The sequence below is a fragment of the Pelmatolapia mariae genome, linkage group LG10_11, assembly GCF_036321145.2.
Source record: "Pelmatolapia mariae isolate MD_Pm_ZW linkage group LG10_11, Pm_UMD_F_2, whole genome shotgun sequence".
NCBI classification, from domain to species: Eukaryota; Metazoa; Chordata; class Actinopteri; order Cichliformes; family Cichlidae; genus Pelmatolapia; species Pelmatolapia mariae.
The window spans coordinates 7,027,764-7,052,936 of record NC_086236.1 but is presented as its reverse complement, the minus strand read 5'-3'; the positions used below and the strand labels follow the sequence as shown (position 1 = coordinate 7,052,936).

Sequence of the window (25,173 nt, the reverse complement as noted above, 5' to 3'; positions counted from 1 at the left end):
ATCGATTGCAGTGGCTGAAAACAGACTCTACGACAGCAGAAACATAGAACATGTGTATCACATACATGACTAGTCATATTAGGGTTTAAACCTGATTCCTTTATATCAATTATAAATGGGTTGTTTTTTTTTTCATTTAATTTGGGAATTGGATGCTTTGGGGTTGAATATTGAGTGTGTGTGTGTGTGTGTGTGTGTGTGTGTGTGTGTGTGTGTGTGTGTGTGTGTGTGTGTGTGTGTGTGTGTGTGTGTGTGTGTGTGTGTGTGTGACAGAGAAGCGAAGGCTGGACTTGATCCCAGACAGCCTGTGTAAACAGTACATTCAGACGTTACAGGACGCGCTGTTACCAGACCTGCACAAGAACCTGGAAGACTTCAGGTAGCTGTCACTCAGCTGTTAAATTTATTCTTATAATAAATGTTGAACCTGAATATTTTCCTGGCAGATATCTGATACATGTCTGTGTAAAGTAATATTTCTCTATGTACATGCGCTCTGTGTCTCGGTGTGCAGACAGAAGCGCAGCATGGGTCTGACGCTGGCCGAAGACGAGCTCTGTAAGTTGTACTCTGAGCCAGGAAGAGACCAGCAGGCCTTGGAGAAGGAATGCTCCTGTGCTGAACACATCCTCTTCAAGATAGAGGATATCCTGTAAGTCTCTGAGCCACAAAGACACCTAGATGTGTATTTTTAACCCCTAAGTTCCTTTCTGATTATATTTTTAAAAAACAAACGACAAAAAAAACACCCACACAGACATGCATCATGTGATTGTGTGTGTGTGTGATTTTGCAGGTTGACATCACAGAGCTCAGAAGAGGAGAAGTGGTAAGAGGAGGGAGTTTTATATTTTATATCATCAGGCAGCTGCAGGATACTCAGTGTGAATGATTTTGGGGAAGTTTTATAGTTTCTGTTCTGTTATGATATTTATAAATCATTGTCCCATCTGTGACTAAATGTTAAGACAAAATATCTCAAACAAAGACGGTGTGAGCACAGTTTTATATCTTTGAACAAATATATAAGTCTGTCACATGTAAGATAAAATTAATCATAGAGGTGCTTTACTCACAAATATTTTGACATTGGGGCAAATTTCATTGCTCGAAAATGAAGGTTGTACTGATGCCTCTGATGTCACTTCTCCATCGGCTCAACATCATTCATTAACTTCCCCTGAATGATCTTGTTGGACGTTCTTAAAAAATAAAGGGTGGGTGGGGAAAAGAAATTTTGCTCATGGGAAAGAATAAGACAGTCATAAAGCTCTGATACACCACGCAAGAGACGCAAATGCGGAATCTCTTGCCCCCAGTGGTGACATCTTGTACTGCATCCATCACACCACAGCTTTACAGTGCAACACACTATAAAACCGTTGTTTTTTCCAGTCATCAGTGTTGAAAAAAAAATCAAAGATGTGTGTTTTTACTGCTCAGCTGTAAAAGGCTGGCGAGATATTGTTGTCCACCCTGAGGGCATTCGAACAGGTGGTGTAGACACGTAAGCTTGTGAACGAGGCAACGTAGGAGTTTGAAATTGATACTATAGATCCACTGGTCCACCAGCATTTCCTTTTTTGTTTATTGCAATAATATGATGGATATTTCTTTCTTTGAAAGAGATTGTTTGTCTGAATGAATGTCCGTCTGTTATTAATACTGTGATCATTAAGAGCTGCTGCATAGATGAGAAAATCAGCAGCACGTGTTCTGTGTTACACTGCTACACATCGTGTGTCTCTTATTGCAGGCAAACAATGCAGTATGTGATTCTCACCTACATGAAGCACCTCGGAGTGAAAGTGAAGGAGCATCGAGGCCTCGAACATAAACGTGCTCGCATCAATTTCCTCCCCAGGATTAAGGTGCAACCTCCTGTCACACACTGAGTCACTGTCTCATCATTTTTTCATTTTTCACTTATCATCGATGTTGTTTATTAGCCTTAAAAACCTTTTTTTCAGATTTACTTTGCTGTCTTTAAATAAAGTAGTTCCTAGATAAACATATTTTTTTATGTTTTCTTTGTTGAAGTCTGAGAAGCAGGTGAGAGGAAGGTGAAAAAGCTTAAAAATCCAGAGCCAGAACGATAAACTTTGTCTGGCTGGTCACTTTTAGATTCAGCTTTTTAGATCCAATTAAAAGTTTAAAAACACTCGAACGTCCTCTGGAGTAGATCTTGTTTTTGAGTTTACTGCAGTGCAGTTTATTGATCTTCCACAACTAAGAGCAGAGTCAAATAAACAAAGGCAACGTCAGGGTTCAGACCTTAAGCACATGCAGCACAGAGACAAAGAGAAAGCTAGGAGCCACTTACTCCTCTTGTCTGTGCTAATTAGCCTTTCCAGTGAGTTTAGCATGTTTACTCCACAACACCTCTCATCTGGGTTACTCCCAGTATGTTCAGCTTGCTTCTCTGTGTATTCTGGCCACCGAATGTATGAGAACCTCCCTTCAAGGCTGTGCTGGGACAGGCATACAACATCGAGGCACAGCTTTCCTGAGGTCACACAGAGTTCAGCTTTGAAGCACGGGATTACACAGACCTCACTCACACTAACAGTAGTTTTTCCACACAGGTGACATGTGACTGACATTTAAGTAAACTTCAGAACTGAGAATCATTTACTCCAATGTGTAACTTATAACTATTTCCATCAGTTTCCCAACATCCGCCCCCCTCGGCGTCCGAGCAGAGTGGACCCCACCCCAGGTAAGAAGAAAAAATATATATTTTAACCATGAGGTATTTGCTGACTTATTGCATAAAGAGCTGTATCTGTGTATAATTGAGGGTGTACATACAATAACGTTATCAATGTAGTGTGTGATACTTCATGCTCATGGTTTTCTGCACAGTCGTGAAAGCTGTGGACCAGATCAAGCAGCGTCCGCCAAAGCTTCCTCAGTCGCCACTTGGCATCTCTGAACCATCAGACCAGTCCGCCACAAGCCCTGGACGGATCCGCGATGGATCAGATACCCAATTATTGCCTGCCACCACCCTCCCTACACACAGCTCCCCCACTACTCAGGTCTCAGAAGCAGGCGGACAAGAGTCAGAATCCAGTAAGATATTCCAGTTTTTGTTCGTTATTACATTTTGATAATTTTCTTTTATTTAATTGCCCCAATCTTCCATTACATGTGGGATGAACACAGAGTCACTCAGACACTATCTCTAGTTTCGGTAACATGTACTAAATATCCCTGCAGAATACGGATACTGTTGAATTTGTTCAAATTAAAGCTCCATTTGAGTCTTAATTGTCTCATGTATTTTATTCCTCTTCTCTCCTTTATTCTACAGATGTCTCTCCGTTCTGCATCCAGCCCAGACCAGGCGACAGTGTGCAGTCTGCTGACAACCACGACGGCATCTCCGGTCCAACCGGCACTCAGTTCGACTTCAGCCCCTCCACAGTGGAGCAGCGGGATGAAGATCAGGAGGCCTTCAGGTAGTTGAAGTTGGGGATGCAGCTTTAAGTCTGTTTTTAAAAACATTTTTGGGCTGTGTGCCACTGTAAAGGAAATTTCTGGATTTAAAGGAGGTAACAGCAAACTAATGTACAATTTGAAAGCAAAGAAAGAAAACCAAATTCAATTCAATTTTATTTCTACAGCGCCAAATCACAACATCAGTCGCCTCAAGATGCTTTATATTGTCAGGTAGACCCTACAATAATACATACAGAGAAAAACCCAACAATCATATGACCCTATATGAGCAAGCACTTTGGCAACGGTGGGAAGGAAAAACTCCCTTTTAACAGGAAGAAACCTCCAGCAGAACCAGGCTCAGGCAGGGCGACCCTCTGCCGCAACCAAATAAAAGTTGTATCCATTTTCAAAGAGTTTTTTGCATATATTAGATATAAATAACCAAAGAGTTGTTATTACTTCCAGTGAAGTCCCGCCACGTGAAACACATTATGCAAACTAACTGTGTTCCCTTTAGATCTCAATCAGTGCTCCAAGCTCATCAGAGGTATTTTGTAGTTATTTGTAGTACTGTACTACAGACAGCTCTTATCTGGGAATCTGCAAATTCACTATTATATTAAAAAAAATTTAATCTGTGAATCAACATATTGGGGGTTTGTTCGTTTTCACTTTATGGTCATGGTTGTCACGGGACAAACCATCTATTAGAAAGGTGGGTTGGGAATTTTGTCAAAATATCCTAATGATAAATATACTGATACTTGTTAAATAGTTTGTGTTAAATAAAAATTTAAATGCAGTAACTGTTTCCCTTTCTAATGCCACATTTATCTTTATAATAGCCAGTCTCTCTTTGTCTCTTTAGGATGGAGGTACAGGGTGACATCCAGAGTGAAGATGACCAAGGCGGAGATGCTGAGTGTGAAGAAGATCCTCTCATCTGGCAGGGACTGGTCCCTCGAGGCGTCCTGATGAGCTTAACGCAACAAGAGATCAACCGGCAGGAAGTCATCAATGGTGAGTCGCCAATATTTCACATTTTTCTAAAATGATTAAAAAAATTAAAAGCTGTGCTAATTTTATCCACATGCATGCGTTTGTCCGTTCACTCTTTAGAGCTGTTCTACACTGAGCGTGCCCACTTGAGGATGCTGAAGGTGCTGGACTGTGTTTTCTGCCAGAGGCTGAACAGGGACGGCATCCTTCCACCAGAAGACATAAAGCACATCTTTATCAACCTGGAGGAAATCATTCAGCTTCATGGTAACAATCAATTAGCTGCATGGTAACACATTTCACACATGACTGAGTAGGGGCGTGGCTGTAATTGTGTTCCTTCATCTACGGCAGATTTTCATATATTCTAATTGATTGATTTTTGGATTTTGGTCATTTCATGGTCCAATGAAAAATCATTACAGGGTAGTGACTGGAATTTACTGGATGTTACAATAAAGTAAAAGTTTATAATGTTATAAAAACACTTACAGCACACACTTTGTCCTTGTCACGCTGCCAATGGGCCAGATCATGTAAAAAAACTCGGAAATTTCACAGTGACACACACAAATATAAAGCTGGCGTCATAGTAAATGACTCTCTTTGGTCCCTTGTAGGTTAAACACGTGTGCTGACATAGTCATGACACGTCATTAGTGTTCACAGCCATGCCTTTTCCCTTTTAAGCCCTTAACATGAACTGATTCAGGAAAACATACACAGGGAGAGGAGATGGTCCAGAGTGGGAGCTATAACAAGAGGGTCACGTGGTTTTAAATTTCAATCCCAATCCCAAAAAATAAAAACTGAATGGAACGATTACACAGATTTTGTTTTTTCCTTTTGAGACATTTGGCTACTTTATGAAAAATATTAGCTCGTTTTTATTTGATGGTAGCAAGAAGTCTCAAAAAAGTCAGGACAGGTCCGTGTTTACTGCTGTGTCGCATCCCCTCTTCGTTTAACAACTGAGGAGACCGGCTGCTGGACTTTTTGTTTGGACTTTGGTGAGTTTGCACTGAGGAACTGAAACTTCTTTTCACTACTAAATGTTATGTTGCTAATCAAATAATGATTGAGAAATATGTGAGTCATCACCAAACTGAGCTAGCTGGTGAGTATTTTTGGATGTTTAAAAAAAAAAAAAAATCTTCTCGCTGTGCTCCAGTCTCTATAACAGAACAAATGACTGCAATCAGGAAGAGGAACGAGACGTCAGTGATCGGTCAGATCGGAGATGATCTCCTGGGATGGGTAAGGCTGGCTTCAAGTATCTGTGAGAGAGGACTGAAAACAGAAACAGGGTTTATTTGTATTTTTAATCATATTTCACCTTCTGCCCCGGCTAGATAAATGGTAAAGAGGTCTTCACAATCCCACATTACATTATCTTAAAGACTTTTGAGGTCCATATGTCTTTTCCCACAGCATTGCCATCAGGTCAAAATCAAAATTTGGGCAACAATTTGGTTTTAGTAAATAAATACCAGCAAACGTGATAGTGAAATATTATCCTGTTAACACAATAAAGGTACATGTTCCAGTACGAGTGGTTGAGGCAGAAGAACGCTGCTAGTTTAGTGTCTACCTCATCACTCCCCTCTAATATGTTATGTGTAGATATATAGAAATGGTCAGTTAATGTCTGAGCGGACCTACGGGTGGATGCTGCGATGGTGGAGGTGTCATAAGGCAGAGGAAATAAGTGCAAGTTCTTTGCCTGAATTATCTGGCAGGCTTTGCTTCTTTATTTATATCTAAAAGCATCAATGTGTAAGTAGATAACTTCTGCTGGCGTGGCTGCAGGTTCTCGGTGTTGTTTTCTAAAATATTTGTTTTAAGAGTTGTTTCAGTAGAAGTCATCAAGTACATCATGCACTCTTAACACGTAAGCTGGTAATATCTAAGCATTTTATGCTTTCTCTGTGCACTCGCATCCAGTTCAGTGGGGAGGAAGAGCAAAAGTTAAAGAGAGCAGTGGCAACCTTCTGCAGTAACCAGCCATCTGCACTGGAGCTCATCAAGACGAGGCAGAAGAAGGACCAGAAATTCAACCTGTTCATGCAGGTGAGTGCAAGACTCCCACTGCAGTCTACCACCAGGAGGAAAGTGACTTTGGATGAGACGGATGTTGGCAGGCAGAAGAACATTCGATCAAGTTTTAGTTAGTTACAATTGTTGTGAACCGGCGCGGTTCACAACAATTGTAAGCTGGAGACCTTGCATCATTATAGAAAAAAAAACAAACAATGATTCGACATTCGCCAATGAGCTCCCTTTATAGCAGGAAGAGACCCGAACAAGGCTCGGGGAGTGCAGGTACTCCCCCTCACGACTGGCTGTGGGTGTAGGGAAAGTCTAGGAGCTAAGGCTCTAGATCAGTCATATGAGGCTCAGAAGCCAAAGACACTTCTAGAGAGGGGAAGAACAAGAACTTGCCTAATTTGACCCAAATTGTATCTGTCCATTCAAAAATCTAAGGAGTTTGAAAAGAAAAGCAACTGGATTTTTAAAGTTTCTTGAAGACGTTTTTCTCATCCAAGAAGTTTTTTCAGTTCTAAGACCAAACGGTGGAGAGTCCACTACTGATCATGTGCCTCAGCTCAAGGTGTGAAAAAGGGTGTGGATCAGCAAACTTAAAGATGTCCAGTGGTTTTCTTTCTGAACTCCTTAGGTAACTTTGCCCTGGATGACTGAGAACCTACACAGAGACACAGGATAAGTAAGTATCCATCTCCGTATGGAGAATGGATAAGAACAGTGGCACAGTTGGCTCCATATGAGTGCCTTACATTCAGTTTATTGGAGATGCTTCATGAGTACATGCTTACTTAGGGCCCTTGTACCAGGTGGCTTTTTGCAGCTTAAAGAACCTTTAAGTTACCCAGTAAATGTAACATAAGGATAGAAGTGACAATACACACTTCATAATTAGAGGAATGTTGGTGCAATGCCCCCCCACCCCACCCCCTCTTTTATTTTTTATCTAAATTTTAGGTCTTTGATTAAATCTGTTGTATTATTATTCGTTAAAGATTTCATCCATCTTTTGTCTGAACCATGTTTTCTTTTGTTTCTATTTTGTATAACAAATGTTTTGGGGCTTAAAGTAGAACACTGCAGTATCCCATAAGCTCGAATATTTCAGATTTTTTTTTATTGTCTCATATAATATCTGTTACAGAGGTTTTTTGTTGTTGACCTTCCTCATTCCTTGCTCTTCTCTTCCTTATTGTCATTCTTCAGGAAGCTCAAAGAAACCGTTTGTGTCGCAGGCTGCAGCTCAAAGACATCATCCCTGTAGAAATGCAGAGAGTGACCAAATACCCGCTCCTGCTGGATAACATTGCCAAGTACACAGGTATAAATAAGATTTTATACATTTTAGTACAGATTCTGGAAACCGATTACCTTTTTCATTGAGGGGGAACAATTAATTTTAGTTTAATCATCAAGAACTGTTGGCTATGTTGGTTTTTTGTTCTTGTAGAGGACATTGAGGAAAGGAAAAAGGTGAAGAGAGCTGGAGACTGTTGTAAAAAGATCCTCAACCATGTCAACCAAGCTTTGAAAGAGGCTGAAAACAAACAGGTACACACATTAGAATCATTTATTTAATCATTTTATTTAAAGAAATGTGCAGATTCATACAGGCTGAGATTTGGAAAGTTATTTTATGAGTTGTGTTGTGTCTTAACAGCGGCTCGAGGAGTATCAGAGAAGGTTAGACTTCTCGTCTCTGAAACAGAGTGAAAACCCTGTCATCCTGGAGCTGAAGGTAACAAACTTGTTTTAATCTCTGTTTACCTCCTGATATTTACTCTGGATTGGTTATGAAGTTCTGCCATGTGTTGTGTTTGCAGAATCTGGACCTCACTAAGAGGAAGATGGTTCATGAGGGTCCTCTCTCCTGGAAAGTCAATAAGGAAAAGACAATTGGTGTGTACACATCAGTATATGACAACAAGATTAAAAAGACTATAATATCAGACATTTTTGTAGATAAAATACTTCTTCAGGTTTATTTTTGCATCCAAAATGAGACAAAACTTGTCAGATACACATACAGTTTTAAATCACTAGTGTTTTCCTTTCAGAGCTGTACACACTCCTCCTGGAGGACATCATGGTCTTGCTGCAGAAACAGGATGAGCGCCTGGTCCTAAAGTTTCATGGCAAAAACATGGCCAGTGTCGTCGACACCAAGCACACCTTCAGCCCCATCATCAAACTCAACACGGTCTTGGTTCGACCTGTCGCAACTGGTAAGAGCCGCAGACAAGTGGAAAAGCTTTCAGGTTCGACCACACTGAGCATCTCCATAGTGCAGTGGTTTACTCCTAACAAGCAAAGCATCCCTGGTTGAAGGAGTCACAGATCCCATTAGGGGTTGTATCAGGAAGGGTGTCAGGAGACAGGAAAGCTTGGAAAAAAAAAAAGACCAGGGGAAGACATGCAGTAAATCCCTCAGTGTGGATTCAAACAATACAATAGGTCACCTGGTCTCCCCATTTAGCTCAACATTTAGCTTAGCTTAGTTTAGCATTTAGCTAAACCAGTATTTAGCTCACTGAAATAAGTTTAGAACCTTTTTTACACCCATAAAAACACAGAGGTAGCGTTATGTTCTCAGTTGTGTCGAAGATGCAGAAGATTTTGGTTGGCATGCCAAATTTCCTCAGCCATTGTAGGAATTACAGTTTTACTGTGAGATCCGCACTGAGGACTTAGCATGCTAACCTTAGCTTTTAACTTAACTTCATAAGTTTCTTTGTTTTTTCATGTCAGTGACATTAGTTTCTGTATATTTTTTTGTGTACACCTCTATTTTGAATGCAAATGTCGCTTTTGTGTCATGTGGACCAATCCTTGTTTGAAATTTTCTCTTCATCAGACAACAAGTCTTTCTTTGTTCTGTCCATGTCTGAAAACGGGGCTCAGATCTACGAGCTGACGGCTCAGACGGTGTCCGATCAGAGAACGTGAGTGTCGCACCAAAACAATGCTCATGCAGCTTCATCTAGTCACTTTTAGTCTGTTTCATCCAGCTGTGTCACCTCTGTTGCTCCAGGTGGCAACATCTGATCACACAGTGTGCCGACGCCATGAAGGCCAAACCCCACAGGAGGGAAACGCCTCCACCTCAGTCTGAGTGAGTCTGCTAATGCTGCAGACATTGTCACTGGTATTGTTGTTTGAGTTTTGAGTGTGCGTGTTGTTGTTGTTTTTTTAATTCACTGTTTACAATGTAAATGTGTTTCAGTGCGGAGCGGGATGCTATTAATATCATCAACAATGGGATGCCTAAACTGAGCAAAGATGAGACGCCGAGTGAAAGTATCCATTCTGCAGGTATCTATATGTGTTTGTCAGTACCAAAAGTACTGATGGATAGATGAATCTTTGGCTTTTTCAAATGATATATTAAATCAGAGATGTCAAAATAATTTTACATCATGGGTCACATGCAGCCCACTTTGATCTTAAGTGGGCCGAACCAGCGAAACTCCACTGATGTTTAACTACACACACAAGTTCAATTTCAACAATACACCTCAGTCATTGTGTGTAATAAAAAAGTGCTGCTGTAGTAAATGAATGAAATCTGTCAGCACAAATAAATAAATGTGCAAAATTATAGAAAAAAGCTCTGGTAGCTCATTGTTCATAAATCTTTTTTCCCCCCGGTGGACCCATTGTAAAAAATAACACTTTCTATGGTAGATGATGAACTAAACGGGAAATTTGGTGTGTTTTAATTGTTAGTGTTCATCTTATATTTAATTGCTTTGGTGTAATATGGTGGAGGCAGTAGGAAAAGCTTTAAAACCTATGAAAATATAGTTAAAATCCCCAAATCTATGCCCTCCAGCCATCTAGTGGGCTGATTTGGAGTCTTTGCAAGTCTGAGTCTGTTGTTGTTGTTGTTCATGGTTTTCTTTCTAACGCTTCATCACATTTTTAATTTAAATCCCAGATATAAGCATCTCCGATAAAGAGGCCACCTCTACTTCAGACATTCAAGATCCACCGGAGAGTCTGAACCCCTTCGATGGGTTGAGATCAGAAGATGAAGAAGAGGAGCTGCCGATGACAGACAGGCAGGAGGAAGAGGAGCAGAATGGAGAGGTGGATGAAGCGGAGCTAGAGGCCTTCCTGGACGGGCAGCTGGCAGAGAGACTGCTGCAGGAAGGATCGCGGCTTGGCATTGCCCTTGAAAATGAAGAAGAGCACAATGCTTTTGTCATACCTTGCTCCAAAGCTGAAGAAGCTCTAAAGACACGTAAGTCGTGATTACCTGTCGGTAGCAGTAAGCACTGTGGATAGTTTTGACCCTGAGATGTTTGTTTTATCATTAAGCTCAGGTTAATTCAAATAAATTCAGTTTTATTCATATAGCCCCAACAATCAAAGAATCCTCTTTGAGCAAACACTTGGCAACAGTGGGAAGGAAAAAGTCTCCTTCAACAGGAAGAAACATCTAGCAGAACCAGTGTTTAATGGTAAAGCGAATGTACTGACATTCACATCAGGGAAATAACCACTGATGTCTGTTTCAGTGGCGATGCTGAAGCAGGCAGTCTTCACACACATGTTAAGCAGAGATGCAGAGGAGGAAACGGAGGAGAGCAAGCTGAGTGGAGCCCGAGGGAGTCAGTCGAGTCCTTCTTTGCCTGAGAGCCCAGAGGGGCCCTCTGCTACCGGTGATGAGAGCCAGGCATCTGAAAGTTTGCAGAAAGAACACCTGCAGCCTCCACCTGAGGCTGCTGAACGTAATGGTAATGGTACTGCTGTACTCTAGTATTAAGAATTAATGACCAAAATATACTTGCATAACTATCTCACCATCTCCTGATCTGCATCTCCACCCAGGTGGCTTTGTGGTCCTGGATTTCCCCGGCTCTGAGGAAAGCAGCACTGATGATGACGTCGGAGTTGGGAGTGATGTTGGGATCGACATGAGGAAACTGCTGTCTTCCTCCTCGCAGATGGGAGGCGGAGGCCCCAACCTCAGTCGGCAGCTCATGACCCACCTGCGCCTCCTACAGGCCGATCTGCAGTATCTTAAGGTACCTTAGTATCTGAGGGCTGCTTTCTATATTCGCGAAACCTAAACATGGTGGGATGTCTCGCCTCCAGTGAGTCATTTTTGTGATGTTAAATTTACTGGAGAGTGTTGCCCTATCACACCTGATCTCTATTTTCTCTACCAGCTGTTTGTAGCCAGTGGATGATTTTCATATATCTGCATTAAAAAGCACAAAATTACCATCTGATAGCAATGCTGGTGTGTTTTTAATGTCTCTTTTTACTTGAACAGCAATATTAGGGCCAAATGTTTAATGCAGTAAGTAAGCAGTTTTGGGGTCATTGCTCAGAAAAGTAATATATTACTCATTAGAAGTTCAGCAGCTGCCTAACAAGCAGACACAAAAGTTATAAGGTTAAACAAACTGCTGATCCAAGCCCAGATGCAGGTTTGTTTTTTTTAAAAGATTTTAAATTTGGTACATAACCATGGAAAAACCTGCTTACTCTTAAACTAAACCAGACTTTATTCTTTCATAAATTCGAGCCTGAAAAATACCTAAATGGTCTGGAGGATGGTTTGCATTTGGATGTGCTCTTCTAAGTAAATGAAGTCATGTTCTCTGTTTGTATTAAGATTATGCAAAAATGTATTTGCCTCCTCACATCTTTAGTTATATTTTCTTTTGTTTTTCTACCCTCTAACATAGTGTACTTTTTTTGTATTTATATTTTTTGTATTCATATTTTTCTTCCAGACATTTTTGTAGTTTTTTAAAGTGGTCCTTCCTTCAGTGCTTAGGCACTTTGTTATCTCGTATTAACTCAGACTGTGTGTGTTAGCTAGTAACACAGTCTGACAGTAATAAAATAGCATTTTTAGCATCAATAAGGTGATTCCCACAGAGCCATCAGTCAAACTTGACATTTTACCATGGTGTGGAGGATGAAAAGAAGAAGTGTCAGGCCTAAAAACAACAACAACAACAACAAAAAACTATCTACAGTAAATGAAGAGTATCTGAAATTCAAATCATTAACTGGCATCTGAGTCTTTTTTACATAACACAAGAAAAACACCTGGATTTTTCCCCAGGTAATGTAATTTAAATGTATTTTTAATTTTTAATTAACATATGTATTTTCTCCTAAATTCTTAAAAACTTTGACACGAAATGTAACTGAATGAACAATATAATCATCATATTATTATAAGTGTCTCAGATAACCATTGGTATGAACTGGACCATACCACTGGTCTGTTAATAAGAGATGAGGATCAAGGAATATAGTTACAGAAAAAAAAATAAAAAATCTATATACAGAAAAACCTAAATAAGTTGCACAATATTAATGAATTAATTAAATTTTTAGCAATACATTTAAAAATGCAGAATATAGCAAATATCATCCAAATTAAATCTCATATGTGCAAATTAACATTACATAATTTTTTATTGTCAGGTGATTCAATAAACTATTGATTTTAAATAAAAATTTAGTTTTCTGGGAATTATTTAATGGTTAGTGCTTTAAAGGCTTACTCTAACACCAGTGTGTGTTTACAGCTGCTTTAATATTTACAGGTAAAATGTCTCACTGCAATCACCATCTCTGCATTAAGAGAACATTTTTTTTCTAAATTCCTGTTTTGACTCCTGCATTTAAGCCCATTTTGTCAGTTTGACTGTATCTGTGTCTGACCTGTGGGCCACAGTCAGTTGTGCTGTAATGATGATCTGCTTCCAGGACATAGAGATGAAGTACAACGAACTGCAACAAACGCACGGCGACGCAGCCACAGACTCCGATGACAACAACGGTGCGTTTGAATTCTCACGGTCATCTCACTTTCATCAGCTTTGCGCTCAATTTAATGTTTTGTATTTCAAACTCTCTTTCTTGTATTTTTTCAGATGGGATTCAGTGACGAAAGGCTTCCTGCTCTCTCGGCTGTCAGAGCCAAGTTTTATGTTGCTGCGTGCACACCTTCCTCCACCTTTTACCACTGAAGGATTAATGTCTGATCTCCTACTTCAAAGGACGGGGTCATCGTCGCAGTCTGAATTACTCCACTATAAACTCTTTCACAAAGCAGGAGCAGAAGAGACATATCACTGAGTTTTTCATGGACACTTTTTAGTATAATAATAATCACTGACTGCATAAATTATCTGAAACACTGGATATAATGAATGGAAAAAGGCTAAGCCGACCATCTGACGTCACAGACGTTCAGCAGACAAGAAGTGAGACATTATGACTGTGACCAGTACTGAAGGAAGATTTTCCTCTTCAAAACTCAGTGTAAAAACCTGCAATAGAAAATAACCTCTACATTATAGATAGAGTTGATATACAAGTGCCCAATAAAATGCCAAAATGGAAGGCTAAAACACTCATTCCAACCATAAAATTTACCCAGAAGGGATTTAATGCTGTTTTTAGCCAAGCTTTGCATTAAATGTTAAGCAGGTGACGGTCTGCTTTGGATCAAATATCTAACAAAAACTCTGAAGCTCACAAATTTACACCCTGAATCATTTTTTCAATTACAAGCACAAATATAATAAGGCGGTTTAATACTGTGATTTCTGTACAAAGACTCATAGACTTACTTGCTCAGCAATAAAAACCAGATACTTTGAAGATGAGTTTCACTTGAAATGCAGACAAAACAGCCTCTTTTGTGGAAACTACAGGCAGCTGTGGCAGTCTGCTATTGGCCAAAGCAATCACACCGGTCACTTTGTTCCCTAGTGACGAGTGGTTGTCTTGGTATTTTCTATTTTAATTTTAAATTCTAAGACATTAACAAATAAGTGGGCTTTAGAGTTGGCGATAGGTGTGTTTTCCTCCCTGCTTTTCAGTCTTAGCTAAGCTAAGCTAGCACACCTGACAGGTCTGGACTTTACGCACAGTATATGACGCTTGTATTTGCTGAATTAACACAATTTCAGGAAGACCAAGATGATTCTCATTATTCTGATTTTGGAGCATCAGAAAAGCTAAATATGAATTTGTTGTAAATTTCCTTTTATTGTGTTAGATACTATGTGTGTAGGTTGTTAACAAGTGACACCGGATAAAAACAAAACAGTTTGACGTTCCTTTTAGCTCAGTTGATCAAATAAGTGCTAATATTGAACTTTATGTGGGTTTAACTTTGACTTTGCAGCTGAGATGCTCTCGGTTTATGAGATAAATTGGACGATTTAAAAGTTTTAATTTCTCATTGACTGTGGGATACATTCTATAGTTACGATTTGATTCATTAACACGAACGTCTCATCTTAAGTAAGAAAAAAGGTGAAAATCCCAGTTTCTTATGATGGCAGGTTGATTTAGCTTTTTGTCTCAAGAAAACTAAAGGGTAATTTCTTGAGATAATAAGATGGTTTATCTCAGAAGCATTTTGTTTTGCTGTTATTATGTAAAGATTATAGGAATACCCAATAGCCCTTGCCTATCTTGACTACTTATGAAGTTAAAAATGGGCATAATTACTAAAGTGGCATGTGCTGCTTCAGCTGGGCTAATCCTAATAATTAGAGGACAACAGGGACCTTTTAAATTATTTTTTTTAACGGGCTGGCACAGAGTGACCAAGAACATGGCTTGGTGAGTCCAACTGGAATCTAAAAATTCAATTAAAATTAATACAGTGAGAAGAAGTGGCATAGAAAGCAGTAGGTACACTTTTCAAGCATATTCACAGTCCTGTGCCCTAATACAGTATTACTAATATTATAGTAGAATTATATGCATGTGTGCAAGAGTTTAAAATATTTTTTGTATTACAGCTGTTTTCACAGAAAAACAAGTATCCAGACTTTAGTGTAAAATAAATCCTACAAAAGAAGTAGGCAGTTAAACAAGAAATAAAAGTTTCTGCATAATAGTATGACTCCCTATGTAGTATGACCTTTGAGTCTAATAAATGATACTGTGTTGCTGGATCATAATTCATTATATTTATATACAGTGGTGTGAAAACGTGTTTACCTTCTTCCTGATTTCTGAGTGTTTTGCATATTTCTGACAGTTAAATGTTTCAGATCATCAAAGAAATGTTTATATTAGAAAAAGATAACCTGAGTAAATACAAAATGCTGTTTTTAAAAGATGGTTTCATTGATTAAGGGAGAAAAGTTTTCCAAACCTACCTGGTCGTGTGTGAAAAAGTGAGAGTTCAGTTTCACCAAACAGTCAGGCCTGATTACTAAGAGAGCTGTTGAATCACTTAAATAAAACCTGTCTGACAAAGTGACGCAGGCTAAAAGATCTCAAAAAGCAACACATCATGCTACAATCTAAAGAAACAGCAAAGTAGCAAAGTCACTGACATCTATCAGTCTGGAGAGGGATAAGAAAGCCATTTCTAAGGCTTTGGGACTCCAGTGAAACACAGTGGGAGCCATTATACCACAAAACAGTGGTGAACAACATTAAAGAACCGCAGGCTTCACTTATCTAAGTTAATGTTAGAGATCATGATTCAACAATAAGAAAGAAACTGGCCAAAAATGGCATCCATCCAAAGTCCTGACCCGAATCCAATTGAGATGCTGGGGAATGACCTTAAGTGGATTCATGCTGGAAAGCCCTCTCAATAAGTGAGTGAAAAACAAGAATTCTGCAAAGATTAGTGGAATAAAATTCCTCTACAGCGCTGTAAAAGACTCATTGCCAGTTACTGCAAACGCTTGATTGCAGTTGTTGCTGCTAAGGGTGGCCCAACCAGTTATTAGGTTTAGGGTATTCACTTTTGGTTTGGTTTTCTCTCTTAATAATAAACAACTTTGTTTAGAAACTGAATTTTGTGTTTAGTTGTTATCTTTGTCTTATATTTAAATTTGTTCGATGATCTGAAATATTTTATCTGTTAATAATTTAATTATTTACTGCTGTGTAACAGTATAGGAATTGAATTGAACCACTCCTATCCATGCTCTCATCCAGTAACGCTGAACATTGCAAGATTTCCAGGGTGACTGAATTGTGCGATGACACCAGAAAGTAACAATAACTTCATTGAAGTGGGGAAGGGCAGTGACACCCCGTACCAATCTTGGATACGCCCATGTAGGAAAGAGTTGAACAGAAAGCTGCAAAGCTAGGCTCATTTTCTCGTAATAACTAAATATACAACTTGTTCATCTCATTAGCAAACAAGTGTAATTGCCTCAAGATAAATTACTAGATAAACTGATTTGTTCTCACAAGATGGAAAAACCTTTTTAATTATGTGCATGTCCGTTATCATCATCTGTATTCTTCTAATTACTATACGTTTGTCCCATTGTCTCTGTATGATTTTTCATAGAAATGCAGTGCTGTATAGCAGCTGACTTAAACAGTCACAGATTTTAAACAACCGGAAGCACTTAAATGTAGAAAAAAACAAACAAAACAAAAAAATAATGTCCCCAGTCTGCAGTCCATGAGTTTTATCCTTCTATCAAATAAACAATAAATCAAAAAACAAACAAAAATCATTCAAAAATAAAATGCAGATGGACAAAAAACTCTTAAAATAATAATTCAGATGGTTGGTTGACTAGCCGAAGTGTACATAGTAAACCAGTTTTGTCCAACCTGTGTTTTTAATCTATAAAAATACATTCACGCAGACATCTGCGCTTCATTTTTAAGGTTGGGCTGAAAATATATTCACTGGCCACAAGACTGCGCCGTGGCTCCGGTTTGTGGATAAATATGTTCAGGCAAAAATGATGACTGCTTTGGACTGCGTTCAAGGTAACGGCGTATATTGTACAATGACTGCATGTCAGTAATTTTGTTCGTGCTTTTACTCGCACCTTTTTGTTTCACACCATGCTGTCATGTAATGCTTTAACACAAACTGCTCAAAAAGAGGAGAATTAATCCATTTTATAAATGTTATTTTAAATGTTATATTTTTTGTTACATTGTTATTAACTCTGTTAACATGTTTATGACACAAGAAGCTCATTGTTTGTGAAAATTAAGGAAAAGATAAATGGAAATTTTTGTTTAATTTTAGTTGATCTTGATGGGGAAGTGAGATAACAGACTGTGTAAAAAAAAAATACAGCTAAACTTTGCCCTGAAAAGTGAAGCGAATGCTTAAGTGCCTTAAACTTGTTTTTGTTCAAATGGCCAGCAGGGGGCAGTACATCTGGTTACAAAAAGAAGTCCTGTTGTACAGAAGTCTATGTGAAAATGACCCTACTGCTGATTGAGTAAACAGTTTTCATGTGCATCAATGGAACATGATGTTTAGTTTGTATTCCCTATTAGGATAATAAATCAGGGTTTAGGATGCACCAGTCTTGTGATTGACAGGTTGCTATGGTATCGGGATACAGTTTGACTGGTTTCTCAATCAGATCCACTCTATAGAGGATACAAGAGGAGTATAACATCAGTTTGTAAGGACCCATTATGAAACCTCTGATTTTAAATTATGGGTCTAATCATCTGGTGTTTTAGAGCTAGAAGGAAGGAGCAGTGGAGTGTAACCTGTCATTTAATGCTAGGTGACTTAACGTGGGACTCTACAGGATTTGACCAATTTAAATGCATCAATATAGATGCCGTCTTTGAGTCTTGTAAAGTACAGTTTCACCTCTTCATGCTGCTAAGAGCGAATAAGTGCCGAAAACAGTTCATCGAATGTCTACTTAAGACACACTCTAGAGGCCGCTTCCCATATTAAAATGCCCAACATAATAACTTAATGGCATTTAAATGCATGTTTTTATTCTGATAGAAAAGAAAACTAAAAACAAAACAGGCTTGGCCTCTGTAGATAGTTTTCACAGGTGCTCTGACTTATGAAACTTAACAGTTTTTATGGTTTTGGCGCATCTTTATTAAATGTATGTAGTATATAATATTGCCTTCCTCTATACCAGAGAAGGCAATATAATATACCACATTCATATACAAGCTTGTGCTTCAGTTTTAGTGAATGAAATTTACTATTACTATTTCTAGTCTAGTATGTAGTCATCTACAGTGGCCTAGCAAAAATAAAGAAAAATATTTAAAAAACAAAACAAAACAAAACATCAGCCATTAAATAAACATTAAATAAAACACAATGGAGATGGAAAAAAAGAAAACAAAAAGGAAAACACTAACATGATGGAACAGCAGTGGAAATGACAAGCTAACAGAAAACATCTAATAGCAAACATGTATCTACAGTATTGAATGAAGCTTGATTAAAACACACATTATATTGCATGTTTTTCTTCCCCAAAACAACGTTCTGCATCAGATCTATACTTTATAAAGGTTGTCCCAAAGAACAAAGCTCAAACAAAGATGTTTCAAACTCATTCAGACTAAATTAAAGGTAAAAATGTGAATGCTACAATGAGGTGACTCTGTTATGATATCAACCTGGTTTCAGTGCAGTTGTCCCCTTAGAAGAGATTCTGAGTGATCCAAAGGGAAGAGCGTCAAAGAACTGTTTGATGATTATAAAACTGAGCTGTGAATTATATATGCTCTTTGTAGCCATCAGATCTCAACCTAACTGAACACTTTAAAACTTTATTAAAACACTTTATTTATCATTCTTTATGCAGGTGCAGTCCCTGAAAAGTCCTCGGGATGTGTGAAAGTAACAAAAAAGGAGACAAGATGTCAGAATTACCAATTAAATTAGTATTTTTTTTAATTAAATAATTCAACCAAATAAAAACACAATACAACCTAGATGTTGGTCACTAAGCAGTAATTCAAAAAAGCTACATGATCAGTGCCCTCCTTTAGCTGAACTCTACATCCAGGAACATTTCCAAAGCACGCGTGGTAGTTAAAAAACAACAAACTGTTTAACACATTTTGTAAAAATGGAAAATAGCTGAGATGTTCTACAAAGCACTCGCATATGTCACGCAGCGGGATAATTTGCTACTTTTTCCAAATAGCAAGTAACAATAACTCCATTATGAAACGGTGTAAAAATCTCTGAGCAAACAATCAGAAACAGACTTGATGAGGGTGGACCGAGGGTCCAGCATGCTTGAGTGGGCCCTGTGCTCACTGACTGGCACTGTGGACCCCGACTGGCATTTGCCGTAGAATACCAGAATTGGCAGGTCCATCACTGGCGCTCTGTGCATATAAACATTATACTGCCTGTAACATCAGTCTGCACAGCCAGTTTGTTGGTAGGTCAATGAAGGTCTGTGGCGGTATAGCCGTGCATCCATCCATGGATATATCTCCAAACAACAATGCCCTGCCTCATGTGGCCATGGTTTGCAGGCAGTTCCTGAAGGATAAAGGAATTGATATCACTGAAAAGCCCCCTACGCTTGCCTGACATAAATCTAACAGATCACCTCTGGGCCATTACATTCTGGTCCATCTGATGCCACCAGGTTGCACCTCAGACGTTCCAGGAGCTCAGTGATGCCCTGATGTGGGAGGAGATCTCCCAGCACACCATCCGTCGTCTCATTAGGAGCATGGCCCGAAGTTGTCGACATGCATACAAGCAAAAAGGACTAGCTTACTGTATAATTTCTTCACTTTGATTTCAGGAGTGTCTTTGAAATCAGTCCTTTATAGGTTGATACTTTTTCATTTCCACCAAGCAGATCACAGATAACTGGTGCATCTCAGGGCCAACACAGAGACAGACAACAGTTCACACTCTTACATGATCCAACACTTGCTTGTTTTCCTGAACAAGTTTGAAACTTAACTCGATTCTGTGAGAATGAATCTTAAGCTGCTTCTGCTCAGCTGTGCTGAGAATCATTAAAGTGATGGTTGGGATTTCCAGTAAATCAATCAATCAGTTAAAATAGGTTTAATATGGATTTCAAAATCTTATTTTGTTTTGATATGTACCTATTTTCAGTGATATCAGTTTTAATAACAGGAAATTAAATAGGCATATAATTCATTTCTTTCTCTCGTTTTTGCCATATTTTTCAAGTAGCCTATATTTTTAGTGGCCCCCATATGGCCACCCCTATGAAGAAAATCTGGAGGCACCCCTGGATAAAGTCCCACAGTGTAGCTATCATTTTAAACTTGTCATGTCTTAAATGGAGTTTCTCCTCCTGTAATTATACCCCAGGAGATTCTGTGCTATGAATGTTTTGTTCCATCGCAATAAATTTGCTGGTAAACATCAGACATTTAGACTACTAAAGCTGACTGTTGCTAATACAACTTAAACTTTTTGCTATGAAGCAGCCCATGGCATTTTAAAACAAGGTTAGAGCGCGCTCATGATAAGCATTAACTTTTCTCTTTTATTTGGGGACTCATACTATACAGCATATTAAAAATATTTAGTAATCTTTTATTATTCTCATGCTGTACATAGCACCTTTAGAGCTTTTGAAGCCCTTAGACAGAACATTAGCTTTTCATTCACTCTTGTCTGAATGTCCACCCACCTTTTGTCTGTCCATGTCTTTGAGTTTGTGGTTCTCTATCCACCTTTTATACTTAGCCTTGCTTTTCTTGTAGCCAAATCTGGCTATGTCAACCATGAACACCCATGCCAGCCCATACATAACCACTCCACCAAGCTTCATTATCATTGAAGTCCTAGGAGAGGTGAGCTCGCAGTAGAACATCACCGTGCCGACTCCCACGCGAACAGTGGCAAACAGTAAAATAAAAAGCAGGTCCACCGCGTCGCCCAGCAGACTGTCATACAGGCCCACCTGGCGGAGGAACCAGCGGGTCTGCAGCAGGGGATTGGTGATCTCGCTGCCAAAGATGACCCCGCAGGTTTCACAGCCTGACACTCCCATCAGCAAAGCCAGCAGGATGCCTGCAATACTGGCAGCATGATGTGCAAGCATGACGGGGCCCTCAGTGTGGTAGCATACACACCAACCCATGTCGAAGAAGAAGTAGCCGAGGCACACAGCCAGGGCGAAGCTCTGGAGCTCTGTGTTTTCTGTACCTGGGTGATGGATAAGAAGAAGGTCATCTGTATTTAGTATTTTCTTTATTGGTCAGAGAAAAAACCTCAACTAGCTAAATGCCAATAGGTTAGTTACTTGGAGCTGCACACATCCAAGAGACAAAGAGTAGCATTCATTTAAAGTCATGAATGTGTCCACCTAAAAGGAAAAAATGTTCAATATTCACTTTAATTTAATTTTTTTAGCTTTGTTTTAATTTCCACCAACTACTAAAAAACACATGTGATTGTTTAGCTGCTAAATGATCCACTATGTTCACAAGATAGCTGCTAACTTTGTCTACTTGCTTGCAAAACCAACACAATTAACCAAAAAGACCCCTCCAAAAATGCTGCATCCTTATTTCCTTGATTTATTGCTCGTTTCCTTGCATGCTCAGCTCCACCTAGAAAGGTAAAGTGGTTGGTGGTTCTAGCCTCCTTATGAGAGAGTAAATGCTGTATGATAAAGATATTTGCATGGAATGCTGTATGATGCATGCACATGAAAATATTCTTTAATGCAAATTTAGTGTGTTTAAAGCATATCGTGCACCTCTGCACACTTAAAGGCAAACTGTAAAAAGCTGGTTTATAATGAAGTCGCCTATAAAACTGTGAGATTATTACTGAAGAGATGCTTCAGTGGAAGGAGTCCTTATATTTAAAGTTGTATCAAGAGATCTCAGGTTTGGAGGCTCAATACTTATGAGAATGAAATCATAGTTTGAATTGTGCTCATTTGGATAAGTCAGGGTTTTTTGGTTAGCAGTATTTTTGAGTGGATCCTGTTTAGCTGACCTCTTTTTATGGGCCCACGTATTTCTTACAGTAACCTACTTACATTTGTTTGTGGTTTTGATATAATTCTTTGTCTTTTTCGGTACCATAAAACCCACTTTTTGGAAAATTACACCTGTACCTTTACTGTCTTCATCTTTTGGATGTTCCCTTTAAGGGCCACCACAGAGAATCATCTGCCTCCATCTTACCCAGTCCCTAGCTTCTGTTGCACCAACCCTCACTAATACATCCATGAATCTTCTCTGTGCTTTTCCTCTTAACCTCCTGCCTGGTACCTCCATCTTCAGCATCCTTTGCCCTATATACACCACATGTACCATCCTGGTACAGCTTTTTTAATGTACTTTTATTTAAATTTATTATACCGACCTAAATTCAATCATAATCATTTATACATTTTTTTAAATCACTGTCTTTAATTCACAAACTAATTAAAACTCTGTGCTTATATTGATTCATTCATGGACTGGTTACATTAATCCTTTCACTCGGTGATTAATTACCCGACTTATTGGTTCATTTAATGCAGACTGTGGATGTGTTTCACCTCCATTACCCACCAAACTGATTTGGTGGGTAATGGTGGGTTAACTTAACTTAACTTAACTTAACAACTATACTTTGTAACTGTATTGGTAACATGTTTATTGATCCACTGACCTGCATGCGTGAAGGGCCAGGGTCCGTCTACGAAAACAACGTAGGCTGTGAGCAGCACTATGAGGACGCCGTGGGACAACGTGACCAGGCGACAGTTCCACTCGGGTCCCCGCTGAGTGAAGGTGCAGACGAACAAGAAGTAGAGACACAGCCAGCCAATCAGGCTGCAGATGACCTCCAGCATCGGCATGGCTGTGTGTTTGGGAAGAACAGACTCATCTGAGGTCTTTTACATGAGACTGCATTTAAGAACAAGTCACCAAAAGTGTATTAAATTGATTTTATATTTGAACATATTTACATACAATATTAGGTTAACCTTGTAGATGGATACTGGATCCATGTAGAGTTAATGGGTTATTTACTCCAATGAAAACAAGCTATTTGAAACAGTGATGACATAATAAGGTTAAATTTGACTTTAAACTGTGACATGCTTATTGTCAAAAACAAATGATGTCAATTTCTCTAAAACGTCGCTTTTTAAAAACACTTGTGGGCACCAAGCAGCAAAGGCATACCTGCTGACTAATGACAACACAGCTAAACATGGGTGCCATGATATAAAATGTCAGTCTGTGCGTTAATAAAAATACTTAAAATTTCCTCACATTACAGTGTGCTGTAAACTCTGTGTTAACCAATCAGTAAGAAGCAGGTTTTAAAGGAGCTAGATTTGGAAACAAAACCAACCTTAATTTAAAATGATTTTATGCAATAGTGCACCTGTGGCTGCTGGGTATTGTTGACCAAAGTACGTGTCCATATTCTGAAATGGAACAGTCATGCCGTGGTTTACCTTAACTCCTCCTCCCCTCAGTCGTCCTCACGTTCAGGATGCTTGTAGATATGGACTCCATCACTGAGGTAGCCTCAGCCTCCATCACTGTTTACACTCCATAAAGCCTCCATCAAAGTGCTGTCAGCTCAGCATTTTTTTTAATGGACACATGTTCACTCGGCCAAGATGACAGATATGCCATGTGCAGGCTACTATGGACAGTTAGTGGATCCTGTTTCCCTTCCCCCTGGAAGTCAGACTTGATCCTCTTAAAGGATTACAGCCTCCACTTCTCTGCACATACCTGCTTTTGGACAGGGCGGGTGATACAAGGCTGCAGAGCAGCACATGCATCATAGTAAAGTAACACAAAACTGAAGTTAGGACCAGTCCTCTTTGAGCTCTGGACTGGTTTTGTGACTTTTTAAGCTGTTTTGTCCAATTAATCCTGCTGATTTCATTGGTCTTTAACTGTGAAATGTCTTTTGTTTGTCTTTTAATTTAGCTCCCATATGTCAGTTTCCCCCCATACTATGCCCCACTGTTTACCCACTTTAAATCCATCACTCAACATTTTTAAGTCTTACCTGTTTGGGATGCTGCCTGTGCTCTAAAAGTAAAATGAAAAAGGTGAAAATGTTGCAAATCTGCTTTTACATAAACTGGAATTAAAAAACAAGACATGCATATGATTAACTGGTGATTCTAAACTGCCTGGGGAATGTGATTGTGAATGGCAAGACGGGATAAGTGACTGAACTGTGTAGTGGATGCTCGGATGGGTGGATGATAGAATTGTACAATTATGTGAACAGCAGTATTTCAAATACAGCTCCACCTGCATAAAACAAAAAAACTGTCACAGCCTCTCCTTACTTTACAGCTCCTCCTATGACACCTGGACTATTTTTAGTAGAAATGAACATAGTAATGTTTTACTTAATTAATTAAGTGAGCCTATCCAATTTCTTCTTCTTCTTCTTCTTCCGCCTAAAATCTCGTCTCGCAGCTTTGAGAAAACTCCCACATATGTTACATCATTTCTTGCGGCCCATTTGGACTTTTGGTAGCGATTTGTCAGGGTTGTTGTCAAATTCCCAAAATACTTCAGAATTTTTCCCCATTCATTCGAATAAGAAAGTGTCTAAAAAAGATCACCAACTCAGGCCACTTTTGAGCCCACTTTTCAATATGGATCTTTGTGCTTTCGTTTTTTTCCCCAGTTGTTTTGAGCAAGAGTTTTTTTTAGGTGTTCTTCAGGCATTTACTTTTCTGGCTGCATTGCTACTCCCTGTAAAGTAGTCTCTCTATATGTATCTTGAGGTGCACTGGTCTGTTTTTCTTAATTTTGGCCATCCTGTGCATTTCATCAGCACTTTAAACTGCCTTCCACATAAATAGGACACTGATTGAAAATAAAGACTTAAAAACAGAATGGGGATAATTTAGAGGAGGCAGACTGATATGTGTGATACTGCAGGATTAGAGGCCAAAATCTGTGATGTAATGAGCAGAT

At 39.1% G+C, this 25,173-nt stretch overlaps 2 protein-coding genes across 3 annotated transcripts in view; one reads left to right on the top strand and one right to left on the bottom strand.

The window, feature by feature from the left end:
* Positions 1 to 19,969, top strand: part of LOC134637986 (rho guanine nucleotide exchange factor 12-like) — a 51,593-nt gene extending 31,624 nt beyond the window's left edge. Inside the window, exons 13-36 of the mRNA XM_063488592.1 lie at positions 274 to 379; positions 515 to 652; positions 797 to 829; positions 1,757 to 1,871; positions 2,668 to 2,719; positions 2,866 to 3,075; positions 3,317 to 3,464; positions 4,316 to 4,467; positions 4,567 to 4,713; positions 5,618 to 5,703; positions 6,391 to 6,516; positions 7,696 to 7,810; positions 7,940 to 8,040; positions 8,150 to 8,227; positions 8,313 to 8,388; positions 8,547 to 8,714; positions 9,344 to 9,431; positions 9,521 to 9,601; positions 9,713 to 9,801; positions 10,427 to 10,732; positions 11,010 to 11,228; positions 11,323 to 11,519; positions 13,228 to 13,300; positions 13,395 to 19,969. Coding sequence (XP_063344662.1) covers positions 274 to 379; positions 515 to 652; positions 797 to 829; positions 1,757 to 1,871; positions 2,668 to 2,719; positions 2,866 to 3,075; positions 3,317 to 3,464; positions 4,316 to 4,467; positions 4,567 to 4,713; positions 5,618 to 5,703; positions 6,391 to 6,516; positions 7,696 to 7,810; positions 7,940 to 8,040; positions 8,150 to 8,227; positions 8,313 to 8,388; positions 8,547 to 8,714; positions 9,344 to 9,431; positions 9,521 to 9,601; positions 9,713 to 9,801; positions 10,427 to 10,732; positions 11,010 to 11,228; positions 11,323 to 11,519; positions 13,228 to 13,300; positions 13,395 to 13,408 — 2,918 coding nt within the window. The 3' untranslated portion in view covers positions 13,409 to 19,969. The remainder of the gene's footprint in view (positions 1 to 273; positions 380 to 514; positions 653 to 796; positions 830 to 1,756; positions 1,872 to 2,667; positions 2,720 to 2,865; positions 3,076 to 3,316; positions 3,465 to 4,315; positions 4,468 to 4,566; positions 4,714 to 5,617; positions 5,704 to 6,390; positions 6,517 to 7,695; positions 7,811 to 7,939; positions 8,041 to 8,149; positions 8,228 to 8,312; positions 8,389 to 8,546; positions 8,715 to 9,343; positions 9,432 to 9,520; positions 9,602 to 9,712; positions 9,802 to 10,426; positions 10,733 to 11,009; positions 11,229 to 11,322; positions 11,520 to 13,227; positions 13,301 to 13,394) is intronic.
* On the bottom strand, positions 18,562 to 23,909 carry LOC134637987 (TLC domain-containing protein 5-like). Of its 2 annotated transcripts, XR_010095210.1 has the most exons (4): positions 23,676 to 23,909; positions 22,877 to 23,068; positions 19,838 to 21,412; positions 18,562 to 19,753 (listed from the first exon to the last, which is right to left on the bottom strand). XR_010095210.1 is itself a non-coding variant. In XM_063488593.1 (3 exons), the coding sequence occupies exons 2-3, from the start codon at positions 23,064 to 23,066 to the stop codon at positions 20,865 to 20,867; spliced, it is 738 nt and encodes a 245-aa protein (XP_063344663.1). In that variant the 5' UTR covers positions 23,067 to 23,068; positions 23,676 to 23,909; the 3' UTR covers positions 18,562 to 20,864. The 2 variants fall into 2 exon arrangements, 1 of the variants encoding a protein (XP_063344663.1); XM_063488593.1 differs by having other exon boundaries at positions 18,562 to 21,412.
* Between the last annotated feature and the right edge of the window lie 1,264 nt (positions 23,910 to 25,173).

Excerpts from the sequence above, each read along its gene's own strand:
- LOC134637987 (XM_063488593.1), bottom strand. The coding sequence starts at position 23,066 with ATGCCGATGCTGGAGGTCATCTGCAGCCTGATTGGCTGGCTGTGTCTC. Across the intron at positions 21,413-22,876 it reads CTGGCCCTTCACGCATGCAG|GTACAGAAAACACAGAGCTC; the intron begins GTCAGTGGATCA and ends TCCATCACCCAG.